Here is a 26,449-nt window from a genome sequence, read left to right as displayed (position 1 = left end):
TCATACTGAGCATCACCCAGGGCACAACTTAAAAGGGTCAGATTTTTGAAACGGGTTGGTGTGATGAAGACTACATGAGACTAGATTGATTTTGGTACATATCTTGATCCTTTACCTTGCCTTAGTATGGGAGGCATGGAAATGATGAGGATAAGAGATGACGTATGTGGTGGCACAGTTGGATGAGATTATCTCTACGTGTCACTTTGAATTTAATCTTAGCTAGATCTGAGGGTTTCTTTTGTATATACAGATGCGTGCAATTTGTTTCAGCTTTTCTTTTGAGCTGTATCCTGTCATCTCTCCATTTCTTTGCAAAAGGTATTAGAGCCACCCACTTTCTTTAAGAAATTTGATTGCAGAAGGCTGCATCAGACTCTGTATTGTAGGAAAATACGGCAGTATCCATGTCATTCAAACATGTGGATTATCTTATCATTATAGGCAAATGATGGCACTCGTTGAATAGATCAAGGCTTTATATGGCAGGCAATTTGAGATGACAGATTTGCACTATCTCTTGGGGCATAGAAACATGCAGCATATAGATTGCATCTTTGTGTGCTAGGGGTTTACAAACAAAGTTTCATATGCAAGACAGCAAGTCAGTCTCCACACCCAGATGGAGCTGAAATGGGGTGCTGATTTCAGAAGTGATGCCAATTGGCTGGTGGATGGTCTAATATATTTGATGATCACTAGAACATGTATTCTTTAGCTCTCGACTGTGTCAGTCAGCTCATGGCACATTATAAGGGCCATCCATTGGAAGATGACAAAAGTATCTTGCATTTTGGGATTGTTAATGACAACAGATCCAAGCAAGAGTTTGTGACAGTGATTGGGCAAGTAGCAAGGACAAGAATCCCATCACTGAATAAACATTTTTATGCACATTGAAGTATTTGATGTGTGAGCAAAAAATAGAACATTTGCTCTTTCTTTCATAGAAAGTGAACATACGGACTGCATCAGTGTTTGAAGCGATCTATAGCTTTAGAGATGGCTTGGTGATCTTGGGATAATAGATTAAGCCTGAGTTCAAGAATCTTGTGAACCATGCTAGAACTGAGCACATTGACATTATGTATCAATGGACAAGTTCAAATGCTCTATTATTATACCAAGGCCAATCCGATGGATAGAGTCCCCAAGATACTACCAAAGAGAAGTCCTTTCTTTGCAGGTATTTCAGGACAAGGTAATCTTTGAGGGAAGGATTTATATGCATATGATGGATTTTAAGAGTTACTTAGTTTCAGTCTCTTTCTGTCAGTGTGTCAATATAAGGATTTTGCATTATGAAGGGGGGGGATGGGATAGTGCCCTCATCGGTTTTTGTATTTGTTAGTTGAACACGAGAGTTCAGGGTCCCCTAGCTCCATGTCGAGGCATTTTATGGAGATGGAGGGAGCAAGCCCAAGATTGCAAGATGAAGAACGAGAGTAACATACAAAGCCCTAGGGTGGCACCCAACTAGGGTTAAACCATTTAAGTACAGTTTGGGGGGGGGGACCCTAGAAAAGGGCCTCTAACCCTTCTAACTAACCCATACATTGGCCACAGTCTTAATAATACATTATTTCTAACACACACCTACAGCGACAATGTTCTGGTGTACAGGCAGTGATCTCAATCACCAAATGGAAGTAAGCCCAAAGCTTTACTTTGAAGAGGCCCTTGGTAAGAGAGCTGCAATAATTCTGATGTGTAGGAAAGTAGATCAAACTGATCTCTCTTGGATCTAACCTCTCTCTAACATAATGATAATGGATCTCAATGTGTTTCGTGCGTGCATGAAAACAGGATTCCGTGCCATCGTTATAGGACTCCGAGTGTCAGCGACTATAAGAGTAGATGGCTGCAAACCAACACAAAGTTTTGCCATCAATCTCTTGAGCCACACGCATTTAACCATAGTTGTGCAAGCTGCCTTGTACTCAGCTTCACAAGATGAGGTTGCCACAATTGATTGTTTCTTGCTCAATGATGAAATGCATGAACTGCCAATAAAGAAACAATTTCCTTTGGTAGAATATATATACCTTTGTAAGACTAGAATATATTCAATCGCACAAATTTATATTTTTGTTGTTGTAAAGTCCAAAATTCTACAAAGAAAATAAAAGAGAAAACGAAAGAGAATAAAAATGAGGTAACTTTTTTTTTTTGAAAAACAAAAGGTATAAATACTTAACAAGCAAAGCAACTCTTATGTCGTCATCAGTGCCCAAGCATAAGCAGCTCTAGTGTATAATCACGTGACCAATCTGAAGCATGCAAGTTAGAGTGATCCCCCTTGGTAAAGAACGGCGGACCAAGAGACTAAGTACCTTGCCAATATCTCAAAACACGCTTTACACATACCAAGGCTTTGTCTTTGGGCTGTGCATATATATGCTCAACTGGGACACAATGAAGTGAATATATGGATGGGTATTGCAGAGATAAATAAGACATCCAACAGCCTAACTGTATACAATAGCATCAAAAGGTTCACTTGCATCATACATGGACAGCATCACATATTTACTTCAGTTACTGCCAGATGACACGGACCAGCACACCCTAGAGAGATGCCCTAGCCGAGGACTTGAGCATGAGATACGACAGACCCACTGCGTGTTGATACACAGACCAGGCTCAGGGATCTTCCCCCATGTTCACCAAACTAGATGCACGGACGATAGTAGTGACAGTGGCCCTTGTTGTACATAGAGTCACAGCCAGCAGACCGCAAAGGACCACACATACCAACCGCCTACAATGCTCTGTGATGGGTATCATGCCATCACAGCCCCATATATCCTTGGATTCTACCTCGTACTTGACGACTCCACCAGCTTCCAGAGGACCACCATAGTGATGCCACCCCACAGCTTCCGTCCTCTCCATGGACAACAGTTCCTTGTTCCACCTACTGCCATTAGAAATCGTAGCAGTTGTCAATGTGCTTTGACTTTTCATGATCTTTTGGATTCTTTGGCAAGGCAATGGCACTCTGGTTACACAAAAGATTAGAGTAGCACCATCTTGGACTGCACCAAGATCCTCCAAGAGCCTTCAAATCTAAATTGCTTCACATGCACACTGTGCAAGAGATATGTACTTAGCCTCTGTTGTAGACAATGCCATAATGGTGTGGCTCTTGCTAGACTGACATACACAATGCGCATTCAGCATAAATTTGTACCTTGAAATAGACCTGCATTTAGGATTTCCCCCCTAATCTGCATCACAGAACCCTTCAAGCTTTGGTTCTACATATGGGCTTTCCTTCAAATATGCCAGCCTATGATTGGGTGTCCCACTAAGGTATCTGAATATTTGCTTCACCCCATTCCAATGGTCGACACATGGCTTTGTCATGAATTGGCTCTTGTTCAGATGACCCCAAGTACTTCTTCAAGAGTGAGACATGGAATACATCATTGAATCGTGGAAGATGGAGGCAGTTCCAGTTGGTAAGCCAATTCACCAACCCTCCTCAGCAGTTTATATGGGCCATAATATCTATGTGCAAGCTTGGTATTAGTGCTTCCCCTAAGAGAAGCATATATGGTCTTGTGGATCCTGAGAAACACATAATCCCCCTCCTCAAAGCAGAGTTCTCTTCTATGCTGATCTGCGTACTGTTTTATACGAGCTTGGGCCTTAGTCATTTTGTCCAACCTTAGTCATATCTGTTTGGGAGATAGGTTGGACTGAGATAAAAAATATCTGAGAGTTCGATAATCAATTCTTACCTTAAAATGACCGCCATCTATATAGTGATTGATAGCATGTAATATGGCTAGCATTTCCTGGTGGTAGGTCAGCTCTTTGTCATCCAACTTCCGGCTCTCATAGGGTATTACCCCATGGCTTTTCTTGAGCACTGCCCCAAGGCCCCTACCACTAGCATAAGCTTCTATGGTGAATGGTTGAGAGTAATCTGGACACACAAGGATGGGAGCTGAGGTCAAAGCATCCTTCAGTTCCTGGACTCTTTTCTCTGCAGTAGCTGTCTAGGCCTCCTCCTTGAGCTGGTCAGTAAGGGACGCTGCTATTTTTGCAAAGTGTTTAATGAACCTTCTATAGAAGGATGCTAATCCAAGAAATTCTCTTAACTGAGTGGGGTTTTAAGGGCGTGGCTATTCTTTCACACACGACCTTATTAGGGTCCCTTCTTGTGTGCTGGCTGCTGACTATATGACCAAGGTACTCCACCTCATTGGCCATGAATGTGCACTTGCTTGCCTTGGCAAAGAGTTGGTGGTTTCTCAAGACTTAAATGAGCTGCTTTACATGCATTAGGTGCTCCTCTTTAGATTTGTTGTTGATGAGAATATCATCAAAGAAGACTAGGACAGATCTATAGAGACAGGGCTGTAAGATCTTGTTCATGAGTGCCTGAAAATGTTGGAGCATTATTGAAGCCAAATGCCATCTCTTTGAACTGATATAAACCACGTTCAGTTCTAAAGGCAGTTCTGCTTATCCTCCTCCTCCATCCTTATTTGGTGGTAGCCTGCTGACCTTAGATCAATCTTTGTAAAGTACTTGGCTCCTCTTAGCTCATCAAGTAAATCATCCACTCTGTATAGCCTATAGGAAATCTGTTCTTCACAATCATTTTATTCAAGTCCCTATAATCAATGCACATCCTATATGAGCGATCCTTCTTATTAACCAAGAGAACAGGAGAAGCAAAAGGAGACTGATTGTGTGCGATGAAATCCCTGTCCAAAAGCTCCTGGACTTGCTTGGCTACCTCCTCCCTCAGCCCTTGAAAGCCTATAGGGTGGTACATTTACTGGTTTTGATCCTGGCTCAAGGTTAATTGCATGACTCACATCTCTCTTGGGAGGTAAGTGATGAGAAAATCAGCCAAAACAAAAACATTTGAAAATTGCTGCAGCAACTTCTGTATATCCACCAATAGTCCATTGCTTTCCTCTGTTTCAGCTAAGTGTACAACATATATCCCACAATCCCCCTTGAGATCATTTGCTAGTTTACTTTCCTAGATGATATGAGTGTCAACTTAGGAGGTTTAAAACCTGTAAGTGTGACCTGTTTTCCAGCATGCAGAAACTTCATACACACCTTGTTCAAGTCCATAAAGAACTCTCCTAGGGTCTTGAGCCACTCACAGCTTGGTACAATATCAATAGGTCCCATATCTAGAACAAGTAGACCGCCAATAAAAGAATAGTCTTCAGAAAATTTAATTTGAGTGGCTTAGCAACATTGTTTGCTGATGGAGTGCTAAACCATTAGCCACTTCAACTTTAAGGCCATGGTCCAATGTAGATGGGTTCAATCTCACTGCTTGGACAGATTTGGTGTTGATGAAGCTGTGTGTACTTCCACTATCAACAAAAATGTGGACAGATCTGCCCCTTCAATCTGAGAGTTTTGGCTCTCGAGCCCATGATAGCTTCTGGTGAGATGCTGTACAGAACAAACTGAGTGTCCCAAAACAGGCTACCATCATCAACACAAGAATTCCCATCTGAATAACTGCTAACATCCATTCAATCATCAATAACCTCAATCCTCGATTGCTGGGGTATCCTAGAAGGATTAGACTAGCAGTGACGGAGGGATCCTCTTTGGAACCATGGTTGACCGCATCATCATCTTGGCCATGATTTACACAATCATGAAATTCAGATTTTGCTTCTGGGTTCTCAGAGGGTAAATCACCTTCAATCTCAAGTATCATGCTAAGTTTTGCTTCTGATATAGCCTTGCATTTGCTCCTATGGTCTGGGGACCATTTCTCTCCACAGAAGTACATAGATTCTTTTTCTTCCTTTCCTCCATGAGAGCTTGAGAGAGATGCTTAACTAGTCTTTCCTTCTTGCCCCCCATATCCTCCTTGCTTGGTGGCATAGGTAGGGCCTTAGCATCATCAGCCTTGTAGGCTTTAGGATGCCCCATGCTACTGCCATACACAGTGGGGAATCTAAGGATAGAGGGAACTGAAGAGGATACCACTGATTTCTGGTCCAAGGAAGTACTAACCTTGGGCTTGCTGCCAAAATGCCCAATACCAATGCTCTTTTCCTTCCAGCTATGCTTGGGCTCATAATGTTAGCAAGTTGCATGGCCTCCTTCAGAGAGAGCTGAGCCTCTGGGCAGAAACATCAGAGCCTAGGCTAGGGTGAAGACCATGAATGAACTTGCGCATTTTCCCCTTTTCTTAGATCCCATGAGTAAATAGGGATACTTTCCAGAATTGTTTAATGTAAACTTTCACTATTCCCTGCTGGGACAGATCATACCACTGACAACTATATTAGTCTCTAGCCAGTGGTGAAACAAAAGTCCTGAACATCTCTGCCTTAAATTCATCCCCTCCACCATGAGTGGGGAAAATCATCAAGGTGTAGGACAACATATCTGATATTTCTTTGATCCCCTTTTGGGTAGAGAAGAAAATAATCATCCATTTTGCTGAGCCACTCCTCCAACTCACTGGCGGAGGATGTTTCTCCTTTGAATTTGGATAGGCTTATCCTTTACATCTTTCTTTGGATGCGGGCTCCCTTTACATCAGTTGACTTCACAGTTTGGATATATTGTTGAAAAGTCAACACCGCCCTAAAGTCTGCTGGTAAACCTGAATTTCTGATATAAGCCATCAGCATCTGGACTATTACATTTAGGAATATCAGCATTGGGAGGATCCTCAGCCTTGTGAGCTGCCAAACCAATTGAGTAATAGGCCTTCCTAGCAGAGGACATGAAGCCCATTGGATTAGCTTCCACGGGATCTTCATCAGAATCAAGGTCTGTGACAGCCACCATGGGCCACTTTTGGCTTCTCTTAAGTTGATCAAACCCCCTATTCATAATTGAAGATAGATTCTGCAATCTCTGGTCCATCCTCTGATTTTCAACCTGATTTCATTTGTGAAGTCCTTAAACACTTGGAGCATTGGCCCCAAACAGTTCGTAGACCTTGATTGGTCAAAAATGTATGAATTTTCTCATACCAAGCCTGTGGTGTTTGTTTCAGCCAATAAAGTGCGTTGTGGAGTTTGCATACCTTATGTACTGACCAGGAAAATGGAAACTTGGTGCAATAGAGTCGGTCATCTCCCCACATGTGAGCCCCCATATGAGGAGGCGGCAGGGGAGGGGGGACCATAGAATAATAGGATGGGTCATGGGGTGGCCACATGGGCAGCACATGGGCTGCCATGTGGGCAGCAGAAAGAGAGAGCAAGTATCTGGTAGAGGAGATCCACCATGGAGGGCAGATCTGCCAGAGAATGTTCCAGATGCTGTCCATGCTTGGAGAGGGCAGACTGCACAGGGAAAACCAGCAAGCAAGGCTGCGACGACATCAGCGATGATGTCAGCATATATACAGAATGCCACGCTAGCATGTACGGACTGTTCTAAAGCAGTTGCGGAGGCTGAAAGTGACCTGAACAGAGTGGATCTTGTTGCAGACAGAAAGGACAGGAATCTTAGGTGTTATGGCGGGCCTACGGGCCTGGAAAACAGTGGGTATGGGCAGGCCTGCTTGGGCCAGTGGCAGCCTGCCACGTGGCCAAGCAGGGCTAGCCAAAAGGCCTGGAAGGTGCCCCCAGGGGGGGCTCCATAGGCAGCAAGATTTTGTGCATCAGCATGTTAAACACTATATCTATTCCTACTGCAGATCACGGGAGCAGCACCAATTATTTCCTCTCAGCCAACCTTGCTGAAGCACACGAGCTGACAGAGAATTACAGTCCGAAAAAAACATACGTGAATTTCCATATCTTCTCTCTCTTGCTTCAACAAGCGCCATCTCCCTAGATGGATCTAGATGCCACATGTCATCATCATAGGGCCTTCCTAATGCAACATCTCACCCCTCTCTTGGGATGCTTTAAAATCCTTTGCCCCTAGGCACATTCCTTGCATTAGGCCCTTAGCCTTAGATCCACCTAGTCTGGTGCTATCAACCCTCACCTAGGACCTTGACATTAATTCCCTCCCGATCATTTACATGAAGCGCAAACAAATAATTACAAACATAGATCCTTTAAGGGAAATGTCGACTGATCCTTCTGAGGTCATGCTACCTCGGCTAGAGCATAACATTCCTTCCCTCTTCAGACATCAGCGTCATCGATGATAAAATCTGGGAATACTCTCCGCAACTGGTCTGCCTCTGCCTGGGATTAAGGTACTGTGCATTGCCTCTTTCAGTTTGCTGAGCAGTCCTTTTTTTTGCTGGTTCCTCCTACTTCGATGGGCTGTCACATGCTATGGCCTTGACAAAGTGGTGAGAGAACCGGCTTCTTGGATCTCTCCTTTCATTTATTTCTGCAATATTGTAAGGGAATAGACACTGCCCTTGCATCTTAGCAAGAGGTAAGACCTTCCCACATGGCCTCTTCTACTCATTCTCTCATGTCTATTGACAAATTTAATGGGTCTAACTTTCATACTTGGCAAATCAAAATTAAGTGCCATCTTATGAAAGAAGGTCTTTGGGACATTGTTCACCGTGCTGCTCCCGAAGATCCCGACATTGAGCAAGTTGTCACTGCCAAGAACGACAAAGCCTATGCTATCATCTTGCTCGGCCTTGGAGATGATTACATTCATCACATCTCCGACATACAGTCTGCTCCTCAAGCATGGATCACTTTGGATACCCTTTTTGGACCCCGATCTAAAAACTCTAAGATTGCACTTATGATCTCATTCTTTGATCTACATATGCAGGAAGGAGCTACTATAGCCTCTCATGTCAATTATCTTCGCAATCTTATTAATCAGCTTGCACCAGTAAAGTCTCCCATCTCCGAAGATATTGCTATTGCTGTGCTTCTCAAAAGCTTACCTGACACCTATGCTACTCTTGTCACTACCTTCAAGTATCACAATAATCCTTCTCTTGAAGGTATCATCAATGCTCTCCAAGAGGAAGAAAGAACTTAACAATGAAAGGTAACTGACACTGCATTTTTAGCAAAGAAAGGAAGTTCTAAGGTAAGAAAGCCTTGCACCCATTCTGGCAAAACTAATCATATGGAGAAGGATTGTTTTAAGGCTCATCCATGCACCATTTGTGGCCGTGATAATCATCGGGAGAGGGACTGCTACTCCAAACCCTCTACATCAGCCCCTGCATCTACCTGAGCCCATGTTGCTGCAACATCTCCATCAGCAGATCCTGCTGTTCCTTCCTCATATGATGAGAAGTGGGCTTTCTGATTACTTCTATTTCTTGTCTACCACTTTGACCACCGATGATGTAGGTCAAGGGGTTCTAGTGTCTTGGTCTTTCTGTTTGTCTACAGTCAGTCTTCTGTCTATCTAGTCTTGTCTGTCTGTCTATTTGTCTATCAATCTGACTGTGTTTTGTTTTAGATCCATCTTGTCCCTACCCTTGTGGACCCATATGAGGATATCACTTGAGGAGGGGTGTCTTAGGATCTTTGTCTGTCATGTCTTCTATCTTGTCTCTCACTCTATCAGTCTTTATGTCTGTCTTCTAGTCTTGTCTTTCTATCTTACTCCTAGTGTCCACTTAAGGAGGGTGTTGGAGATAAGTGCACACTAAGTGTACTATTTCCCTAGTCTACATTTGTCTAAGTCTAGTCTAGTCTTTGTGTCTTGAGTGTGTGCCATGTGGCACCTCTACAATTATCCCATAAGCACTCTTGCTTTATGTCTTGTACTTTGGCCCATATATTCATGGGTCACATCATTGCAATCTATCTATCTAGCTTGTGTCTTGTCTACACTCATCTACAAGGTAACTCTTTGTCTGTCTTTCAATCTTGTTCTTATTTTACTTCTAGTTTTCTAGTTTCTAGTTCTTCCTTTTACATTCCTACACTCTGGAGTAATTATGAATCCTAAATATTCAAGCCTAACCATACACAGTATAGTTTTCTTTTTATTTACATAAAGACTGGCTTTCCTCAAAGTATTGAACACTACTCTTAAGTGTTCACGATGCTCAGTTATACTTTTACTGAACACTAGAATATCGTCAATAAAATGTACTACAAACTTTCCGATATACGGACGTAGTAAATCGTTCATAAGCATGACGAATGTAGCCGGAGCATTGGTAAGTCCGAAGGGCATTACCAAAAACTCATAATGACCAAACTTGCTTCTGAAAGCGGTTTTATGCACATCCTCGGCTCTAATCCGGATCTGATGGTAGCCACACTTAAGATCTATCTTGCTGAAAATTACGGCTCCATGTAATGCATCTAGCAAATCATCAATCCGAGCCATCGGATACCTGTGCTTAGCAGTGATATTATTCAATGCTCTGTAATCTATACAGAGGCGAAACGTATCATCCTTTTTCTTCTTTAATATCACTGGCGAAGCAAAAGGTGAGAAACTTGGTTGAATCTGCCCCAACTTGAGGTATTCTTCCAGTTGTCTACGCACCTCCGCCTCTTCAGTAAAACTCATTCTATAGGGAGGTCTATTTACAGGTTCTGCCCTCGGAATCAGTTCAATCTTATGCTGAACATTCCGCTCTGGAGGTAACCCATAAGGTAGTTCATCCCTAAAACACTCAGAGAACTCCTCTGTTATAAGATTAGCCAGCTTGGCCATCTCACCACTTTGCGTAACATCAGTACTAGCCGAAGAATCATCAACCGTCTCTACCGATGCTGTGCAAAGGAATAAAAACTCTTCTTGAGCTTTTCGGATTTCCATCACGGAAACCAACGGTCCCTGAGGTATATCTTTCTCACCTCGCAAGACATAAAGCACATCATTCATCTTGAATTGATATACGTGCTTTTTTCAATCAATGGCTGGATTCTTCCTAGAATGCCACGCCATACCCAGGGCTATATCTGCATGAGCAAGCTTGGTCATTTCAAAATCAAGCTTCTCAGTATAGTCCTGAATACGAAGCTCCAACTGGGTAACCCTTTGGTCCCATACTTCAGTTGAACTTCCATATGCCATCCTGACTGTATACGCATAGTCAGATGGATTTGTCTTTAATTTCAGCCTCTTCACGAGCTTGGAGTTAATCATATTGTGAGTTGACGCCGAGTCAAACAACACAATGACATCATGATTGGCCACTTGCCCTTTCATTTTAATTAACTCCGTATCATTAAAGGTTGTATACCCCGTTGCTGCGGGCTTAGATAGGATGTTATCAGGTGCACTCGTTACTAGCTTAGCAACAGACACACATAACAAACAAGGTACTAACCTCTGAGAAGATCCCGCTAGCTGAATCTGCATCTCTTCCGCTCTGGGACTTCCCTTCATCTCCACGTCGCATTCTGAGATCACCATCTCAGCCATCCGACGATCTTTGTTACGTGGACAATCCTTCCACTGATGAGGCTGAAGGCAACCAAAACATAAGCCTTCTCTCCTCGCTTTTTCCCTTTGTTCTGGGTTTAAGGGAGACTTAGACCAAGCCCGGGCTGCCATTGGGGTTACTTTCCTCTTCACTCCAATGGTGGTACTTGGTTTAGGAGTTTCAGCCGGTTTCGCCTGCTTGGCTTGACCACTCGGCTGAGAACCACTCCCTCTACTAATCCATTTCTTCTTAAACCCAGATTTCTTCGGATACCCATACTGGGTTCCGACCTGTGCAAACCCACTTGGCCTGCTACCCTTGGCATCTTCATAGTTCAGGGCTATGGCTATTGCATCATCTAACGTGTTCGCATACTTAGCCCGAACTTCCATTTTTATTCGATCATTCAATCCAAATATGAAATCTTTCACTTGGATTGATTGAGGCAGGGGTTCATCAACCTTCATTACACTCTCTCGAAACTTATCAGTGTATTTTGCCACCGATAAATTTCTATGACGAAGATTCCTATATTGATCCCAAGCTCGGGATGCTTCGTCAGGAGGTAAGAAGTATTTCTTGAATTCTCTTTTAAACCCCTCCCAAGTAGTGGATGCTATACCATCTTTTTGTTGCTTTATCCACCACCGTTCCGCTGCCTCACTAAACATGTGGGTGGCCTCGCGGATCTTCTTGATGTCATTTCTGATTTCACAAATGGCGAACGCCTCGTCCCATTTGTGTAACCAGGTCTCAATGACATCTGAACTATGGTCGTTCATCCGACTAGAATACTTTTCTGGCCTGTAATTGGCAATATTTGGCACTTTAGCCTTCCTAGGCTCGACCGTATGGACACTAGACTACTCCGGTTCCATTGGAGCCTTTCCCTTCTCCTCTCGAGAAGGTCTGGCAGACATACTGTGTATCGCTCTCCTAAGTTGAGACTGCCCTGCATTGGCCTATAACTACTGCGCTAACAATTGTTGCAAGGCATCCTCCAACAATGCAATCTTGCCAGATAAGGTATGAGCTACTGGGCGCGACACCTGCTGGGTCGGCCGGACTCCTGACTCACCAGGGTCCCTCCTGGAAGCCCCTTCTTCTGCTTCCATTCAGTTCAATGGGTGTTTAGTTTTGTTTTGGTGTTTTATATATATATATATATAAACACCGCTAGAAAACTATATTTACAAACTGACGCAATTCAGTGTACTGACAGTCTGACACAATTCCCTATACTAGAGAATTCCTGCAATCCCACATGCACACTGACTAGGCATTCGACACAGACATATATCCCAAATAGCGCTTTTCCCTATCCTAGGGAAGCTCCTGCAAACTAACTCTGACTGAAGCACATAGGCATAATCTCAAGCATAATCTGTCCCTGCTACAGCATCAAAGCTTCATGCAGACTAATCACTTACGAGATCCTGTTTATGAAAGTAGAGCATCAACCGACTAAATCAATAAAAAAACACGGAATTGATGGAGGTCAAAGAGAGCTCCCTGGTCATCAACGATTTCGTCACAGCCTTCTTGGATCCATGCAAATCCAACCAACAGTCTCCCGCACTGTCTACACAATCCCACTGCGTGCACGACCCAAGGAAAGGCGTTCAGCTTCGCCCTCGCTGTCCAAGTCCTGAATACGTGGCCAGCTGCTCGTCGACTAGCGCTCCACGTTCAGCGAATCACATCGAAGGCCTCCCATACCAAGCCTTCATTCCGTCGTAGACCACGGGTAGCGCCAACCAAATCTGCCCGTCGTGTGGAGGTCACGTACGCCTTTACTGTTCCTCCGTTGGGCGTCACGCGTGGCAAGTCTGGAGCGAACAAGACCCGTCGTATCGATCTAGTCTCAGTTTTTGTCGTCACACCTGCGCTCCAAGCTTCGTCATCGCATATGACGTTAGCAGCTTCTCTGCATAATCCACATCCAGACCTCCGCTCACGCCTATGAGGTACACCCCTTGCTGTCCAAGGCAAAGGCAGAAATAGAGCACCAAAAGGCCAGGCCTTGCTTGGACTCTCCGTCACCCAATCACTGGTTCCGTCGTAGACCACGTTGATCCCGTCCGTCCATCGCAAGTCACAAGTAGTCGAGTCGCCACACCTACGCTCCACGCCTGCTGTCCGTCGTCACGGGCAACCCCCTCCAAATTCGTCGTTGCCTGTCGCAGGTCAGCGTCGATCCCGTCCGTCCATCCGTCGCATGGAGGTCACAAGTAGCCGAATTGCTCCACGCTCCTAGTACCTTCCCTTGGTCTCTTCCCTTGGGCTCTGATACCAAATGTTAAACACTATATCTATTCCTACTGCAGATCACGGGAGCAGCACCAATTCTTTCCTCTCAGCCAACCTTGCTGAAGCACACGAGCTGACAGAGAATTACAGTCCGAAAAAAACATACGTGAATTTCCATATCTTCTCTCTCTTGCTTCAACAAGCGCCATCTCCCTAGATGGATCTAGATGCCACATGTCATCATCATAGGGCCTTCCTAATGCAACATCTCACCCCTCTCTTGGGATGCTTTAAAATCCTTTGCCCCTAGGCACATTCCTTGCATTAGGCCCTTAGCCTTAGATCCACCTAGTCTGGTGCTATCAACCCTCACCTAGGACCTTGACATTAATTCCCTCCCGATCATTTACATGAAGGGCAAACAAATAATTACAAACATAGATCCTTTAAGGGAAATGTCGACTGATCCTTTCGAGGTCATGCTACCTCGGCTAGAGCGTAACACAGCATGTGTTGGCTGAATATATTGGTTTTCCATTGGCTGCTCTGCCAGTGAGTGCCTATATGCAACTATTTATCAAACTCAGTCATGGACTGATCCGATTTTTCATATCTCTACTGACAAAAATTCTTCTTGTCTGAGGATTGTAGAGACGGTAAGACTTGCTGTCATTGTTGTAGCCATCCGTCCACACTGTGTGCTGCCCTTGTGAACCCCAAAGCTTGCCAGATATGCTGCAATTTGCTGACTAGGCAGCCAGTTGAGATAATATCCTAGACATGCTCCCTCCTCTGCTAACTGAGTCCCCATAACTAAGCTTTCAGAAGGAACCATACTGCTTTGATACCAATGTAACATGCGGGGACTAGCTGAGCGGGAACATAGATGAACATACAAGAGAACTGAAGCATGAGAGACACAAGAGATCTACCTAACTATAGTATACATGGTTGCCAAATCGGCATACAAAACTGTGGTAACACAACTCCCCTAACTACGACATGCAGGAGATGGAACTATGCTGTAGAACTAGGACACCCAAACCTCGCTCATATGCTGGCTGGGAGCGTTGCTGGAGGCTGGGAGCTGAGTCTTGAATGAGGAAGGCTGAGTGAGTGAACACAGGGGGGCTGAAGACCCCTTACATAGGGCTGGGAACCAGCCAACCTTGGGCCAGCACAGTCAACTGGCTGGTCGGTTTTGGCCGACCAGGCTGCTGGCCCTTGCCTATAAAACGAGGCCCTTTTGGGCCATTTCAGGAAGGCCCTGGGGCTGCCTATGCAGGGTGCCCCTCTTGCCCTCCGTCCACACTGTTGCTGCCTTTGGGAACCCCCAAAGCTTGCCATATATGCTGCGATTTGCTGACTAGGCAGCCAGTTTAGATAATATCCCAGACATGCTCCCTCCTTTGCTAAATGAGTTCCCATAACTAAGATTTTATGCCAGAACTCCCTCCAACCTAACACAGATAAGAAGGAACCATACTGCTCTGATACCAATGTAACATGCGGGGACTAGCTGAGCGGAAAGATAGATGAACATGCAGGAGAACTCAAGCATGAGAGACACAAGAGTTCTACCTATCTATAGTACACCGCTTTGTTTATACATGCTTGCCAAATCGGGATACAAAACTGTGCTAAGACCATTCCCCTAACTACGACATGCGAGAGAATAATAACGAGATGGAACTTTGCTGGAGAACTAGGACACCCAAACCTGGCTCATATGCTGGCTGGGAGCGTTGCTGGAGGCTGGGAGCTGAGTCTTGAAATGAGGAAGACTGAGTGAGTGAAAAGTGGGGCTGAAGGCCCCTTACATAGGGCTGGGAACCAGCTAACCTTGGGCCAGCACAGCTGACTGGCTGGTTGGTTTTGGCCGACCAACTGCTGGCCCTTGCCTATAAAACCAGGCCCTTTTGGGCCATTTCAGGAAGGCCCTGGGGCTGCCTATGCAGGGTGCCCCTCTTGCCCTCTGTCCACACTATGTGCTGCCCTCGGGAACCCCCAAATCTTGCCAGATATGCTGCAATTCGCTGACTAGGCAGCCAGTTTAGATAATATTCCGGACATGCTCCCTCCTCTGTTAACCGAGTCCCCATAACTAATCTTTGCTGCCAGAACTCCCTCCAACCTAACTCAGATCAGAAGGAACCATACTGCTTTGATACCAATGTAACAGCCGGGGACTAGCTGAGCAGTAACATAGATGAACATACAGGAGTACTCAAGCATGAGAGACACAAGAGATCTACGTAACTATAGTACATTGCTTTATTTATACATGACAAAACTGTGCTAAGACCACTTCCCTAACTACGACATGCGGGAGATGGAACTATGCTGCGGAGCTAGGACACCCAAACCTCGCTCATATGCTGGCTGGGAGTGCTGCTGGAGGCTTGGGAGCTGAGTCTTGAAATGAGGAAGGCTGAGTGAGTGAAAAGGTGGGCTGGGAACCAGCCAACTTTGGGCCAGTACAGCCGACTGGCTGGTCAGTTTTGGCCGTCGAGGCAGCTGGCCCTTGCCTATAAAACCAGGCCCTTTTGGGTCATTTCAGGAAGGCCCTGGGGCTGCCTGTGCAGGGTGCCCCTCTTGCCCTCCGTCCACATTGTGTGCTGCCCTTGGGAACCCCCAAAGCTTGCCAGATATGCTGCCATTTTAGATAATAGCCCAGATATTCTCCCTCCTCTGCTAACTGTGTCCCCATAACTAAGGTTTGATGCTAGGACTCCTTCCAACCTAACTCAGACTAGAAGGAACCACTCTGCTTTGATATCAATGTAACATGTGGGGACTAGTTGAACAGAAACATAGATGAACATATAGGAGAACTCAAGCATGAGAGACACAAGAGATCTACCGAACTATAGTACACTACTTTATTTATACATGGTATCCAAATCGGCATACAAAATTGTGGTAAGACCACTCCCCTAACTATGACATGTGGGAGATGAACTATGCTGTAGAACTAGGACACCCAAACCTCGCTCATATTCTTTCTGGGAGCGCTGCTGGAGGCTAGCTCGGACAATTGTAACATGGGTAAAAATACTTCAGTTCAATATATAGCGAATGGAGAAAGAAAGATAGAAAGAAATTTTATTAGAGTCTTCGGAAGACTGATGGAGAAATTTTATTAGAGTCTTCGGAAGACCGATAGGTCTATGAGACTGAAAGAAAACCTGATACAAATCCTAGTAAGGGTGGAGCTACTAAAACGAGCATCATCACCCGTGCTGAATCCTAAGTCTGATCATACATTATCAAATACATCTGGGTATGACAGTGAAAAGAAAAAAGATTGGATCGGAACGTAATCCTCCGTATGTCATGTCGCCCTAGCTGGTGCATAGCCGGTGATGGTGCTGGCGTCCGTCAAGGGGTCCCGTGCATCTCGGTCTCTTGGAGGAGGCTCGACGCAAGACCAGAGCCACCGTGACTCTCGTGGGACGTATCCCGGGTCTAAACAATGACGGGAGATCCCCTAGAGTGATCTATGTGTCCCCTCGATGTCTCGTGTGTCGTGCTACGATCGTTGAGTCGAGGTCTCTATCACGTCTGCGGCTAGAGACTGGACGATCAATGTTCACTCGATGGGAAGAACTCTGTGATCCTGCTCTGAGAGGTGTCTGATGGTGTGGCCAAGCCCCATCGCCTGAGTAAGTACTCTCTGTGTCGGACCCCCTCATGAATGAAGGCCGCGAGGCATCTCTGATCTGGGTAGGCGAGGAATCTAGAAAGAAGCCCGGAGCCGTCTCTGAAGAGACAGTGGTAGCGGCCTCGGATCTCGTAGTACACTGGGCACTTGAAAATAAAATGCTCCTCCGACTCAACCTCCTGATAGTCGCACAATATGCATATGCGATGCTCCCTAGGGATCCCCTCTGCTCTGCCGCTCTCTATGCGGAGGCGGTGTGATGATACCCGAAACTGTCCGGTGGAGATCCATAGTGAGTGAGGCATATGAAGCTCATTATACCCTGGTGGTGTGATGAATCCCTCCTCCAAAATACGAAGACAGTGATCTCTGTAGAAACTCAGCTTCACTGGAAGCTCCCTCGACTCCAACCAGGTCCTAAAGGTGTGTAGCTGCAGGAGATCCTCTCGAATGACGTGGTTCCGATCGGGATGGTGGGTGGGAGTACCGGAGGGGCATCTAAACTGTACTGAAAAGGAGGTATCCTATCGATGTGAAACCCTAGTCTCACAAACCATCTGTGAGTCCGTGCATACCAACATCGCTCGTCTCCCTCTGCTGCCAACCTCATGGAGGAATTGAGAGCTAACCATGGCAACCTCTATCTCCCTGATGTGCAGTCCCCATATGATCTAACCCGGTGTAGATATGTGATGGTCTGAAAGGTTGCATCTAGCTGGAGTGGAGAAGCACCAAACTCGGCCTGAATGATGTGATGTGGGACAGATGGTTTCCCCCGGATCATCTGTGAGAGCATGAGGATCTGCAAGCACTCCACCCGTGTCCACTCTATCTCTGACATGTCAGGTCCCCAACAAGGGCTGCCATACATACCGGCTGGTCCGACCAAGGAGTCGAAGAGAAGAGCCTTGGTCCGAGGGTCTTGAAAGTGTGAGTGGAAGCACTGTCTCTCTAGCCGAGCCAGTGAGGCGTATCCTCTGCTCAGTCTGGCCTGCATCGTTGGTCTCATTGTGAAGATCGGGCCGGAGAAGATGACCCCCAAGTAAGTGTATGAGGATACGATCTCAACTGGTGACCCACCGAAAGTAAACTGCTTCCGTTGCATGATTGCTCGAGAGGTGTTAAAGATCATGACCTTGGTCTTGCCAAGGTTGACCTCTAAATCATGGGATAGACAAAAAGCCTGCAGTGCATCCAGGTGTCACTGGAGCCCATCGGGTGTGGACGACAAGAGTACCACGTCATCTGCACAAAGAAGAATCCTGATGATGATCTCGGCAAGTGAGCAACCGGTCCCTCCAAACGTCCCCATGAAAGTCTCCAGCTCATCGATGTAGAGGCCAAATAGGGTTGGTGATAAGGGACAACCGTGTTTGACCCCTATGGTACTCAAGATCTCATCTGTCCAACCTGCGCCTGTCCGAACTCGGCCTGAGACTCTCTCAAAGTGCCATGACTGCCCAGATGATCTCCTAGTGTCTGTAGGCGTGTGATGAGACGAGCTCAAGGAACTGTGTCAAAGGCTTTGCGGAAATCCACAAAGCAGCAATATACCCTCTCCTTCCGTGATTTGGCCTCCTCAATGACACTCCTGAGTGTGAGTATGTGCTCCATAGTCCCATGGTCTCGCCTGAAACCGGCCTGACCCTCTGCTCTGAGCCCTCTCATCTCTGCAAATAGGCTAACCAACGCATCTAATACAATTGCATAGATCTTGGACATCACATGTCCGGGTCCATGGGATCCCCTGCCTTGTGGATGGGGGTGATGGTGTTGAGTGTCCAAGTGCGGGGGAAGCCAAGGCAAACAACGTCATTGAATAGCTTTGCTAGGATCGGGGCTAAAGTGTCGATTCCATATGCGATAAACTTAATGCATAGCCCCTCGTGATCCTTAGCTCGGCCATTGTGCAGTTTCAATGTCGTGTCCTTGACCCCCCTCTGGTGAACAACGTGCAAGTAGTGGGGTGAGGTGTGTGTATGAGATCTGGAGTGGGCTGGTGTGGGACATCATAAAGATGGTGTGCATACGTGTGCCAGACTCTCGTGTCGGTGAGGGGTGATGGAGACCTATGCTCAAGGAATCTCCGCAAAAAATCCTTAGAGTTGTTGCTGTACAAGATGTTCAGCAGCTCCTCCTCATTTCGACAAAGAAATGCTTGCTTCTTTCGACGTACGAGACGTCGGTACTTGCGTACCGTGTCTGGTGTGTTCGGAAGGTGACATCTGGTTTCAAGTCGGAGCTGTCGGCGATAAGCCTTGCACTCCTCATCGTACTAGTTGTTGCAAGGTACAGAACCAAGAGGTGGTGGTCTAGTGGACCGTGTGGTGTGGGAAAAGATTTGGAGGACAGTCTCGTGGAGTGTGCGACTAATCAAGGCAGCACGGTCCTCTATGAGTGGTATGTGATCGATGTAGATTAGGAGTCTGTTTAGGCATCCAGAGTAGGTTGGGGAGAGGCTGTGGTTAAAGTGTATGTCGTGTAGGTGTAGTGCTTCCTATGTGGTGTGTGTGGTGTGGCTAAGCATGGGGTGGCGATAGTGAAGAATAGATATGTGTGATCAGCTCCTGGAGGGAGTGGTGCTACAGTGAAGTCGGTGATACATGAAGTGAAGGTAGGGGATCCCATGATGTAATCTACTACACTAGTGCCCCCCCGTGTGGGAAGCAAGTAAAACCACCTGAGGAGGGCCATAGGTCAAGCCCATTGTAGATGATGATATCATGCATCTTGCCCAGATCAAGGGGTGCTTGTCCATATGGTGTAATAGGCCCGTGTCGGTCCGATGAGGTCCTAGTCATACCTGCTTCGTCTAGGTCCATGTGTGGTAGCGTGATAGAGTCGTCTCGGAAGTCCAGGAGTGGTGCCTGGCGCGTGCTCGTTCTGGCATTGAAGTCCCCAACAAGAACTTCCCCGCGGGCTGAAAGGTCTGGGATATCGTGATGTAAGGGTGCATATGGCGATGTCTCACCCTCCTCTCGTGCCACTCTGGCGAAGTGGGATGTATGTGGCGGGAAGTAGCATATTGCTATGAAAAGGTCACGGGTGTCTGTGCGTCGGATCCGGATCCACATGAATCGGGAGTGTGCGTCCTTCCTCTCAATGGAGATGGCTCCAGCGAGGGAAGACTTGTACAATACTGCGACCCCGCCTGATCCTCGGACTCCTCCTGTATCCCTCCTCTCATCCCTGAAGGTTGACTCCCATGTGTAGCCACTGACTATCGGTAGTGGATGCTCTGGGCTTTGGTGTGTCTCCGTGTAAAAGACTATGTCTCGTCCTGTATAAGACTCCGAGAAGTTCCTTGGGTCCGACCATAAGGTACCATTATAGTTCCAAATGGTGCAGGCTAGGGTCTCGGAAACCTGAGTCTCATAGGCCCCGTCCCCCTAGGGGGTACGGGTGGGAGCCTCGGGTGGGAGCCCGATGGGTGCCGGTCAACAACCTACCACGGACCACGGCCCATTTTTCCTCCTTACGGGCAACATCCCACTGCTGTAGAAGAACTCGTCGCTCCTCAATCTGTAGTGGTGTCAAATCCTCGTCCATGGACAGGGTGGGATGCTCTCGTAGGGCGGCTCGGTGTTGGAGTGTCGCTAGTCGAGCATGTGAATCTTTGAAGCGAATGACTAGGGGCTGCTCTCGGTTGGGGTCTCTCCCAACACGCCATGCTCCCTCTATGCCATTGTCGGGAACCCCCATGGTGGTGGTCACAAAGGTGATCGCCTCCTCCATGGGCGTCATAGTGGTGCTGGTGCTGTCTCGTGTGATCCCTCGTATCCGGATGTTGAGGGCCTTCGAAGCCCTCTGCTGTTGCTCTTGTATGGCAGCTGAAACGGTTGCCTTTGCGGACTCCCGTTTCGCCACGTCCACCCATCTTAGTCGTCTTTGCTATAGGTGACTGTATCGTGGCTATCTGTGCCTCCATCTCTGTGATTGGGGTCCCTCCAGGTGTTGCTCTGAGGGTCCTGAGCTCCTCTCGAAGGTGCGTGATGTTGTGTCTGAGCCCCTGGATAAGGGTCCCCTGCTCGTGTATAATGCGGGCCTGCTCCTGGGTGTATCGGGCTTGCTCCTGAGTGTAATGTGTCAGCTCTGCCTGATGGGCCCGGATGCTGTGTATCTCAGCCAATAGGGAGTCCCAAGCATCTGGTGGGGACCTAAGATATCCTGGTCTAGGTGGGAACTGGATCTTGAGAGGGGTTGGAATGAAGGTGGGCTGTTGAGATTGTACTGAGGATGGGGACGCTGTGATCTGGGCGGGGGAGTGGTATGTAGGAGTAGCGAGGCTGGACGAGGTGATGAAGGGTGGCTGACGGAGAGGTAGAGGTGATACGAGAGGAAAGTACTGTGGAACCGTGGCCGGTGGGGCTAGTGGTAAGGCCACTGGAGAGGAGACCTATGATGATGATGCAGTAGAGGGGGAGGAGAGAGGTGGCGTAGATGATGAGGCGGATGATGGTGGTGAAATAGTGGTGGTAACCATAGCGATCGAGGATGTGGTGAATGGCATGGGCTTTGGGTGGGCCCCTTTCTTCTGGGCCGTGGAGCTGTCCACTGTCAAACCGCTCCGGTTGCTATGTTTGTCGTAGTCCTCCAGACTGAGTTGCTTTTGTGTTTTCCCCTTGTCACCGTTTCCCTTCCCCATCTCCTTGCGTATGTAAATTTGGACCGAAGGGTCTCCCGCCTTAGTCTCCTATCCTCATCCCCCTGTTCCCTTCATTATGGGGGAGGCAGCAGTGGGCAAAGAAAGGATTGTAGGAGGTCAGAGCTGCAAGCGGGGGGAGGGGGGGAGGGAGAGAGAGAGAGAGAGAGAATATAATAAAAATAAAATAAAATAATAATAATAATAATAAGTCAGGGCTAGAAAAAAAAAAAGTCGGGGCTAGAGAGAGAAAGGTACCCTTAGGTGAGTGGACACAAAGATCCACCTAGTATTATCCATCCAATCACGGGAACATCGAATAAAGAAGTCTTTACAAGGCTCTTGTCCCCTAATCACAAACTTGCAAAGTAAAGCCTTGCACTACATATCTGAGTCAATGATATTAAAGCCCCCTTCTTGTGTTGGGAGAATCAAAGTCTCCCAAGGCACCCTAGCTCTGGCATCTGCTGAGCCATCAAGCCCACTACATAAGAAATCCAAGATGAGTTTTTTGAGTGAGAGATGCAGCCCCTAGGTGGCACCACTAAGAACGAACAAACAAGTTGTCGCCAGCAGTACTTGGTTGATAAATATCACTCCAAAAGCAAGGTCAAGTCTAGCTAAACTCCAAAAGAGTAGTTCCCTCTTGATGCTCTCCAACAATTGCAAACTGTTGCGAAGAAGAGATGCCCCGCCACGTTGTAGCCCAAATATTTGACAAGGACACCCCTTTGAATCCAAGCGGGGTCAAAATCAGCCCCCCAGTTTGGGATTCCCTTCTCACTAATCCAAAAGCCATTGGATTTATTCCAATTAATATGTGCACCTATTGTGATACAAACTATATCCGAGGCTGTCTTGAAGGAGGTGAGAGTCTAGGGAGTGGCATCCAAAGAGAGAGCTCTGTCATGTACAGCTCACTATCCAAGAGCTCCTTGTCCTGCTTGAGGCAAGCCTCATCCCTGATAATATCTGCCCGGGATCTCAAAGATGCTCATGGCTTCAGCGTACAAGAAAGGGATTCTTGATGGACAGATCTGGAGATCTGAAACCTCTTTCCTCTTCCCCTTTGATAAGCACCTGGTTGTGGGTTGGTGTAAGAAACTCCTCTGATTTGGGTCACTAGAGTGTGGTAACTTCCCTTCAAAAACGCCATCAGAGTATTGTAACTTCCTCTGATTTGGGTCACCAGAGTGTGGTAACTTCCCTTCAAAACGACATCCAGATCGCCATTGGCAAAGGATCCCTTCTTGCATGTCACACATAATACGTTGAAAACCCTTATCATTATATGTGGAGATGCATTAAGGATGGCCATGTTGATCTTGCCTACAGTTTTCTATAAACAATGTGGCAAATATCTTTACAGAGCCACTGTGAGAAGTTGACAGTCTCAAAGGGGCAGTAAATGATATGCTTGTTTGCACTTCCCATAGGCTGGATAACTTTTCCTGATCTAGATAAAGATATGCAACCATGGCACTTTAGGTACATGCCAATTGAAGGGTATTTGCAATGACATGGTCATGTGCGCTAGTTAGATACGGGTTTATCTTCATGGTATCACCGACAGTAGGTTTTTTAATCTGAGAGCAGATAACTTATTGTATCTCATTTGTGTTAGCTATTGCTGTGTTTAAGTATCCAATGTCCAAACATATTTGGGGTGTCATATATAACCCTAGCCTCTTTGTATTTTTACTGTTCTATGGCTCATTTGTGAAATATACTTCAGCCCATTGTCTCGATGCCCTTCTGCTCTCTATTCACTTCAATCAAGGATAGACAGGTTGCTTAGAAAAGGTGTATGCAAAGCAAGCTTGATATTTAATTATTAATTCTTTATATAAAGATTGTGTTACTTCTTTGGATTGACAGTTTTGATGGTGAGTATACAAGCTAAAAATCTGATTGCTATTCTATTGGCAAACAGGAGTATGTCAGAAACATTACAGCTAGTGGTATGCAGCCTAAACATGGATTAAATGGCCAGCTGAATGCGTGCTGGACACATCATGTGACGTCTGAGGAACGCGAGAGAATACAGACTTCGGGTTTTCCTGTTTCTGTCATCCATGGCCGGTAAACAAAAAAGGTTTCTTTTTAACTAGATTGCATGTTAATCCTGCCTCTAGCTCAAGCATACATTGTGTTGATTCGATAATTATTAATGACTCTATTTCTTCTTTTTGCTACTTCATTTCACTCTGGAGTGTATCTGCATGTGAACTGAATGTGTTGCTTATGTGAGTTGTATCTCCAGTCTTTAAAGAGTTGTGACCGTGATTATCTCCTCTTGAATTAACGATACAAAGTAACATAGAAGAGAAAGTGAATGAAAAGACTACAAGAACTTTACCTCACTTCACGTAGAACATGCAACGCCACAATCCCTTGTCTTCTAGATTTCCTGATGTCCATCAACCTGCCAACAATAACCAAACACAATAGAACTAAAATGTTTGTGCTTTTACTTTCCGGGTTGCTCAACATGAAATTAAATTGTGCAGCACTCTTCTTAGGTAGATCATTGAAAAAGCCATGGAGAATGTCCTCATTTTTTGAAACATGTTAGCACTGAAAGTAATAAAGAAACTGACAATGTTATCATGATGAAGACTTAAAACTATCTTGTCACAAGCAGGGGTGATGTCATTGCCCAGGTACGGCATGCAAGAGCTATTGCAAAGAATCTTCATCCAGTTGCCCGCATGACTGAGCTTTCTGGCGGTCACCTTATTACACATCAGAACACTGATGAAGTAAGAAAATCATGTGTGTTGGTAAACCAAATAGCTAATAATAATCTTCAATTGATGCGCCTCATCTGACAGTTACAAATTTCCAGGGCATGCTTTATAGCTGCTTTACATGTTATAACGTGCTTGTAGTACTTTCAGAGAGGACAGCTGTAGTTACTGAGCACCTGTTGGGTGTAAACCTTACTCCTCTTTTGAGCAGGTGAATCAAGAGCTTCTTGAGCTTATTCAGGCAGGCGAGTCTAAACTCCATCATTCAGAGTGGACTAAACAGTCAGCTCTCTCCAATAATGAGGGTCAGTGCTTTGTGCTAAGAGAGAATTTTCCACCAGTTCATTTTCTTCTCTGCTCGTTGTCCTGACATGTAAATAAACTATAGCTCAGCTAATCGTCGTGTATACCAGGTGTGGGGCCAGAGAAATCTAGATCGAACCATGAAGGAGAAGGGGACCAAGAAGTCCAGGACAACCACAGTTGTTTTGCGTTTCTGAGTCCAATCTGCAAATATTTGACGCAGGAAAGTTTCTGCGTTGCGTTTAAGAGACTGTACAGATGTTTCTTTAAACAGAAGCAGTAAACATATTACAGGAGTTCAGATGCTGTATTTCTTACAGCTTGGTGCATGGAGGGATAAATTTATTCTTTCTATCCATCAACCGGATGGATACAACAATTCTCATGATGCCACAAGGTCGGCTAGCAGTCATGTGAGTGAGATCAGTGTAAAACAAAAACCTTTCCCATGAGAGGCATTCATAAATGTCACAATTGTATATCTGGTTAACAATGGGAAGACCGAATTTTAATGGAGATCTGATTAGCCATTTAGAAAGTCATAACAATCCAAATTGTTTCCAAGTACAATTTGTTAGCAGCCTCGACAATTAAAAGCAACCTCATCATCGATGTGATAACTTGCAAGCATGCCTCAAATTTTAGGGCAGTCCATTACTCCTGAAAAGCTATGTAGCAAGCTAACGACACCCACCCAAGGCTCCTAGTACTGACAGCTGGCATGTTCAGCTACTTAGATGCTTATTTAATAATATTGTCTTATTAACGCGTTTTAATTTTGCACATAGTTCATGGAGAATCTAGCCTAATTCAAGAATTGGCAAATCTCCATTACATTGGTTTGATTCCCCATGAAAAAATAAGGAATTTTACAATTAGAGATTACCATAGTGAAATGATAGGCTCTATCATCTTTTCCTCTTCTTGACATGGGAGCACATATCGAATAGTGCTTATTCCTATGTAAGAAAATGATTTTACAAGGATAAATCACATATTTTCTTGACATGGGAGGGGCTCTATCATCTTTTCCTCTTCCTGACATGGGAGCACATACCGAATAGTGCTCATTCCTATGGGCTCTATCGTCTTTTCCTCTTCCTGACATGAGAGCACATACCGAATAGTGCTCATTCCTATGTAAGAAAATGATTTTACAAGTATAAAGTAAATTGATTATAGCCTATCACAAGCAACGATATAAGTAGTTCAAATATGTCCGCTTAGGTATTGTGATACCAAATGTTCATCATGCAATTGAGCAATAAAACATCGAATATATATCCACCCAAATGTGCCATTGTAACTGAGGAACACTAATAAGACGTAGCTCTAAAAAATGTCTCTACCCGATTGTCCAATCTAGGGTAGATATTGAAGTAATTGAAGCTTGAATGTGGAGTCTCAACTTGCTACTATAGTTGACGAGAAAGTGGTATCCAAGGCGTGACCTTCACCTCAGGCCCAAAATGGAAAGAAAGATATCTTGTGTAAAGCATTATGCCAAGCTTGGACATAGCCTCAATAGCCTACATTTACCTCAATGC

At 45.6% G+C, this 26,449-nt stretch overlaps 1 protein-coding gene across 1 annotated transcript in view; it reads left to right on the top strand.

The window, feature by feature from the left end:
* The window catches only part of LOC147888557 (alpha/beta-Hydrolases superfamily protein), a 30,227-nt gene extending 4,812 nt beyond the window's left edge, over positions 1-25,415 (top strand). The window contains exons 7-10 of the mRNA XM_087392698.1: positions 23,783-23,931; positions 24,494-24,611; positions 24,811-24,904; positions 25,013-25,415. Of these exons, the coding sequence (XP_087248824.1) occupies positions 23,783-23,931; positions 24,494-24,611; positions 24,811-24,904; positions 25,013-25,185 (534 nt within the window). The 3' untranslated portion in view covers positions 25,186-25,415. The remainder of the gene's footprint in view (positions 1-23,782; positions 23,932-24,493; positions 24,612-24,810; positions 24,905-25,012) is intronic.
* The last annotated feature ends 1,034 nt before the right edge of the window (positions 25,416-26,449 follow it).

This window comes from Dipteris shenzhenensis, chromosome 21, assembly GCF_047967505.1.
Source record: "Dipteris shenzhenensis isolate YYH24624 ecotype China chromosome 21, Dip_SZ_1.0, whole genome shotgun sequence".
NCBI lineage: Eukaryota > Viridiplantae > Streptophyta > Polypodiopsida > Gleicheniales > Dipteridaceae > Dipteris > Dipteris shenzhenensis.
Note: the sequence above shows the minus strand (reverse complement) of the source record. Positions and strands in the feature narration are given on the sequence as shown.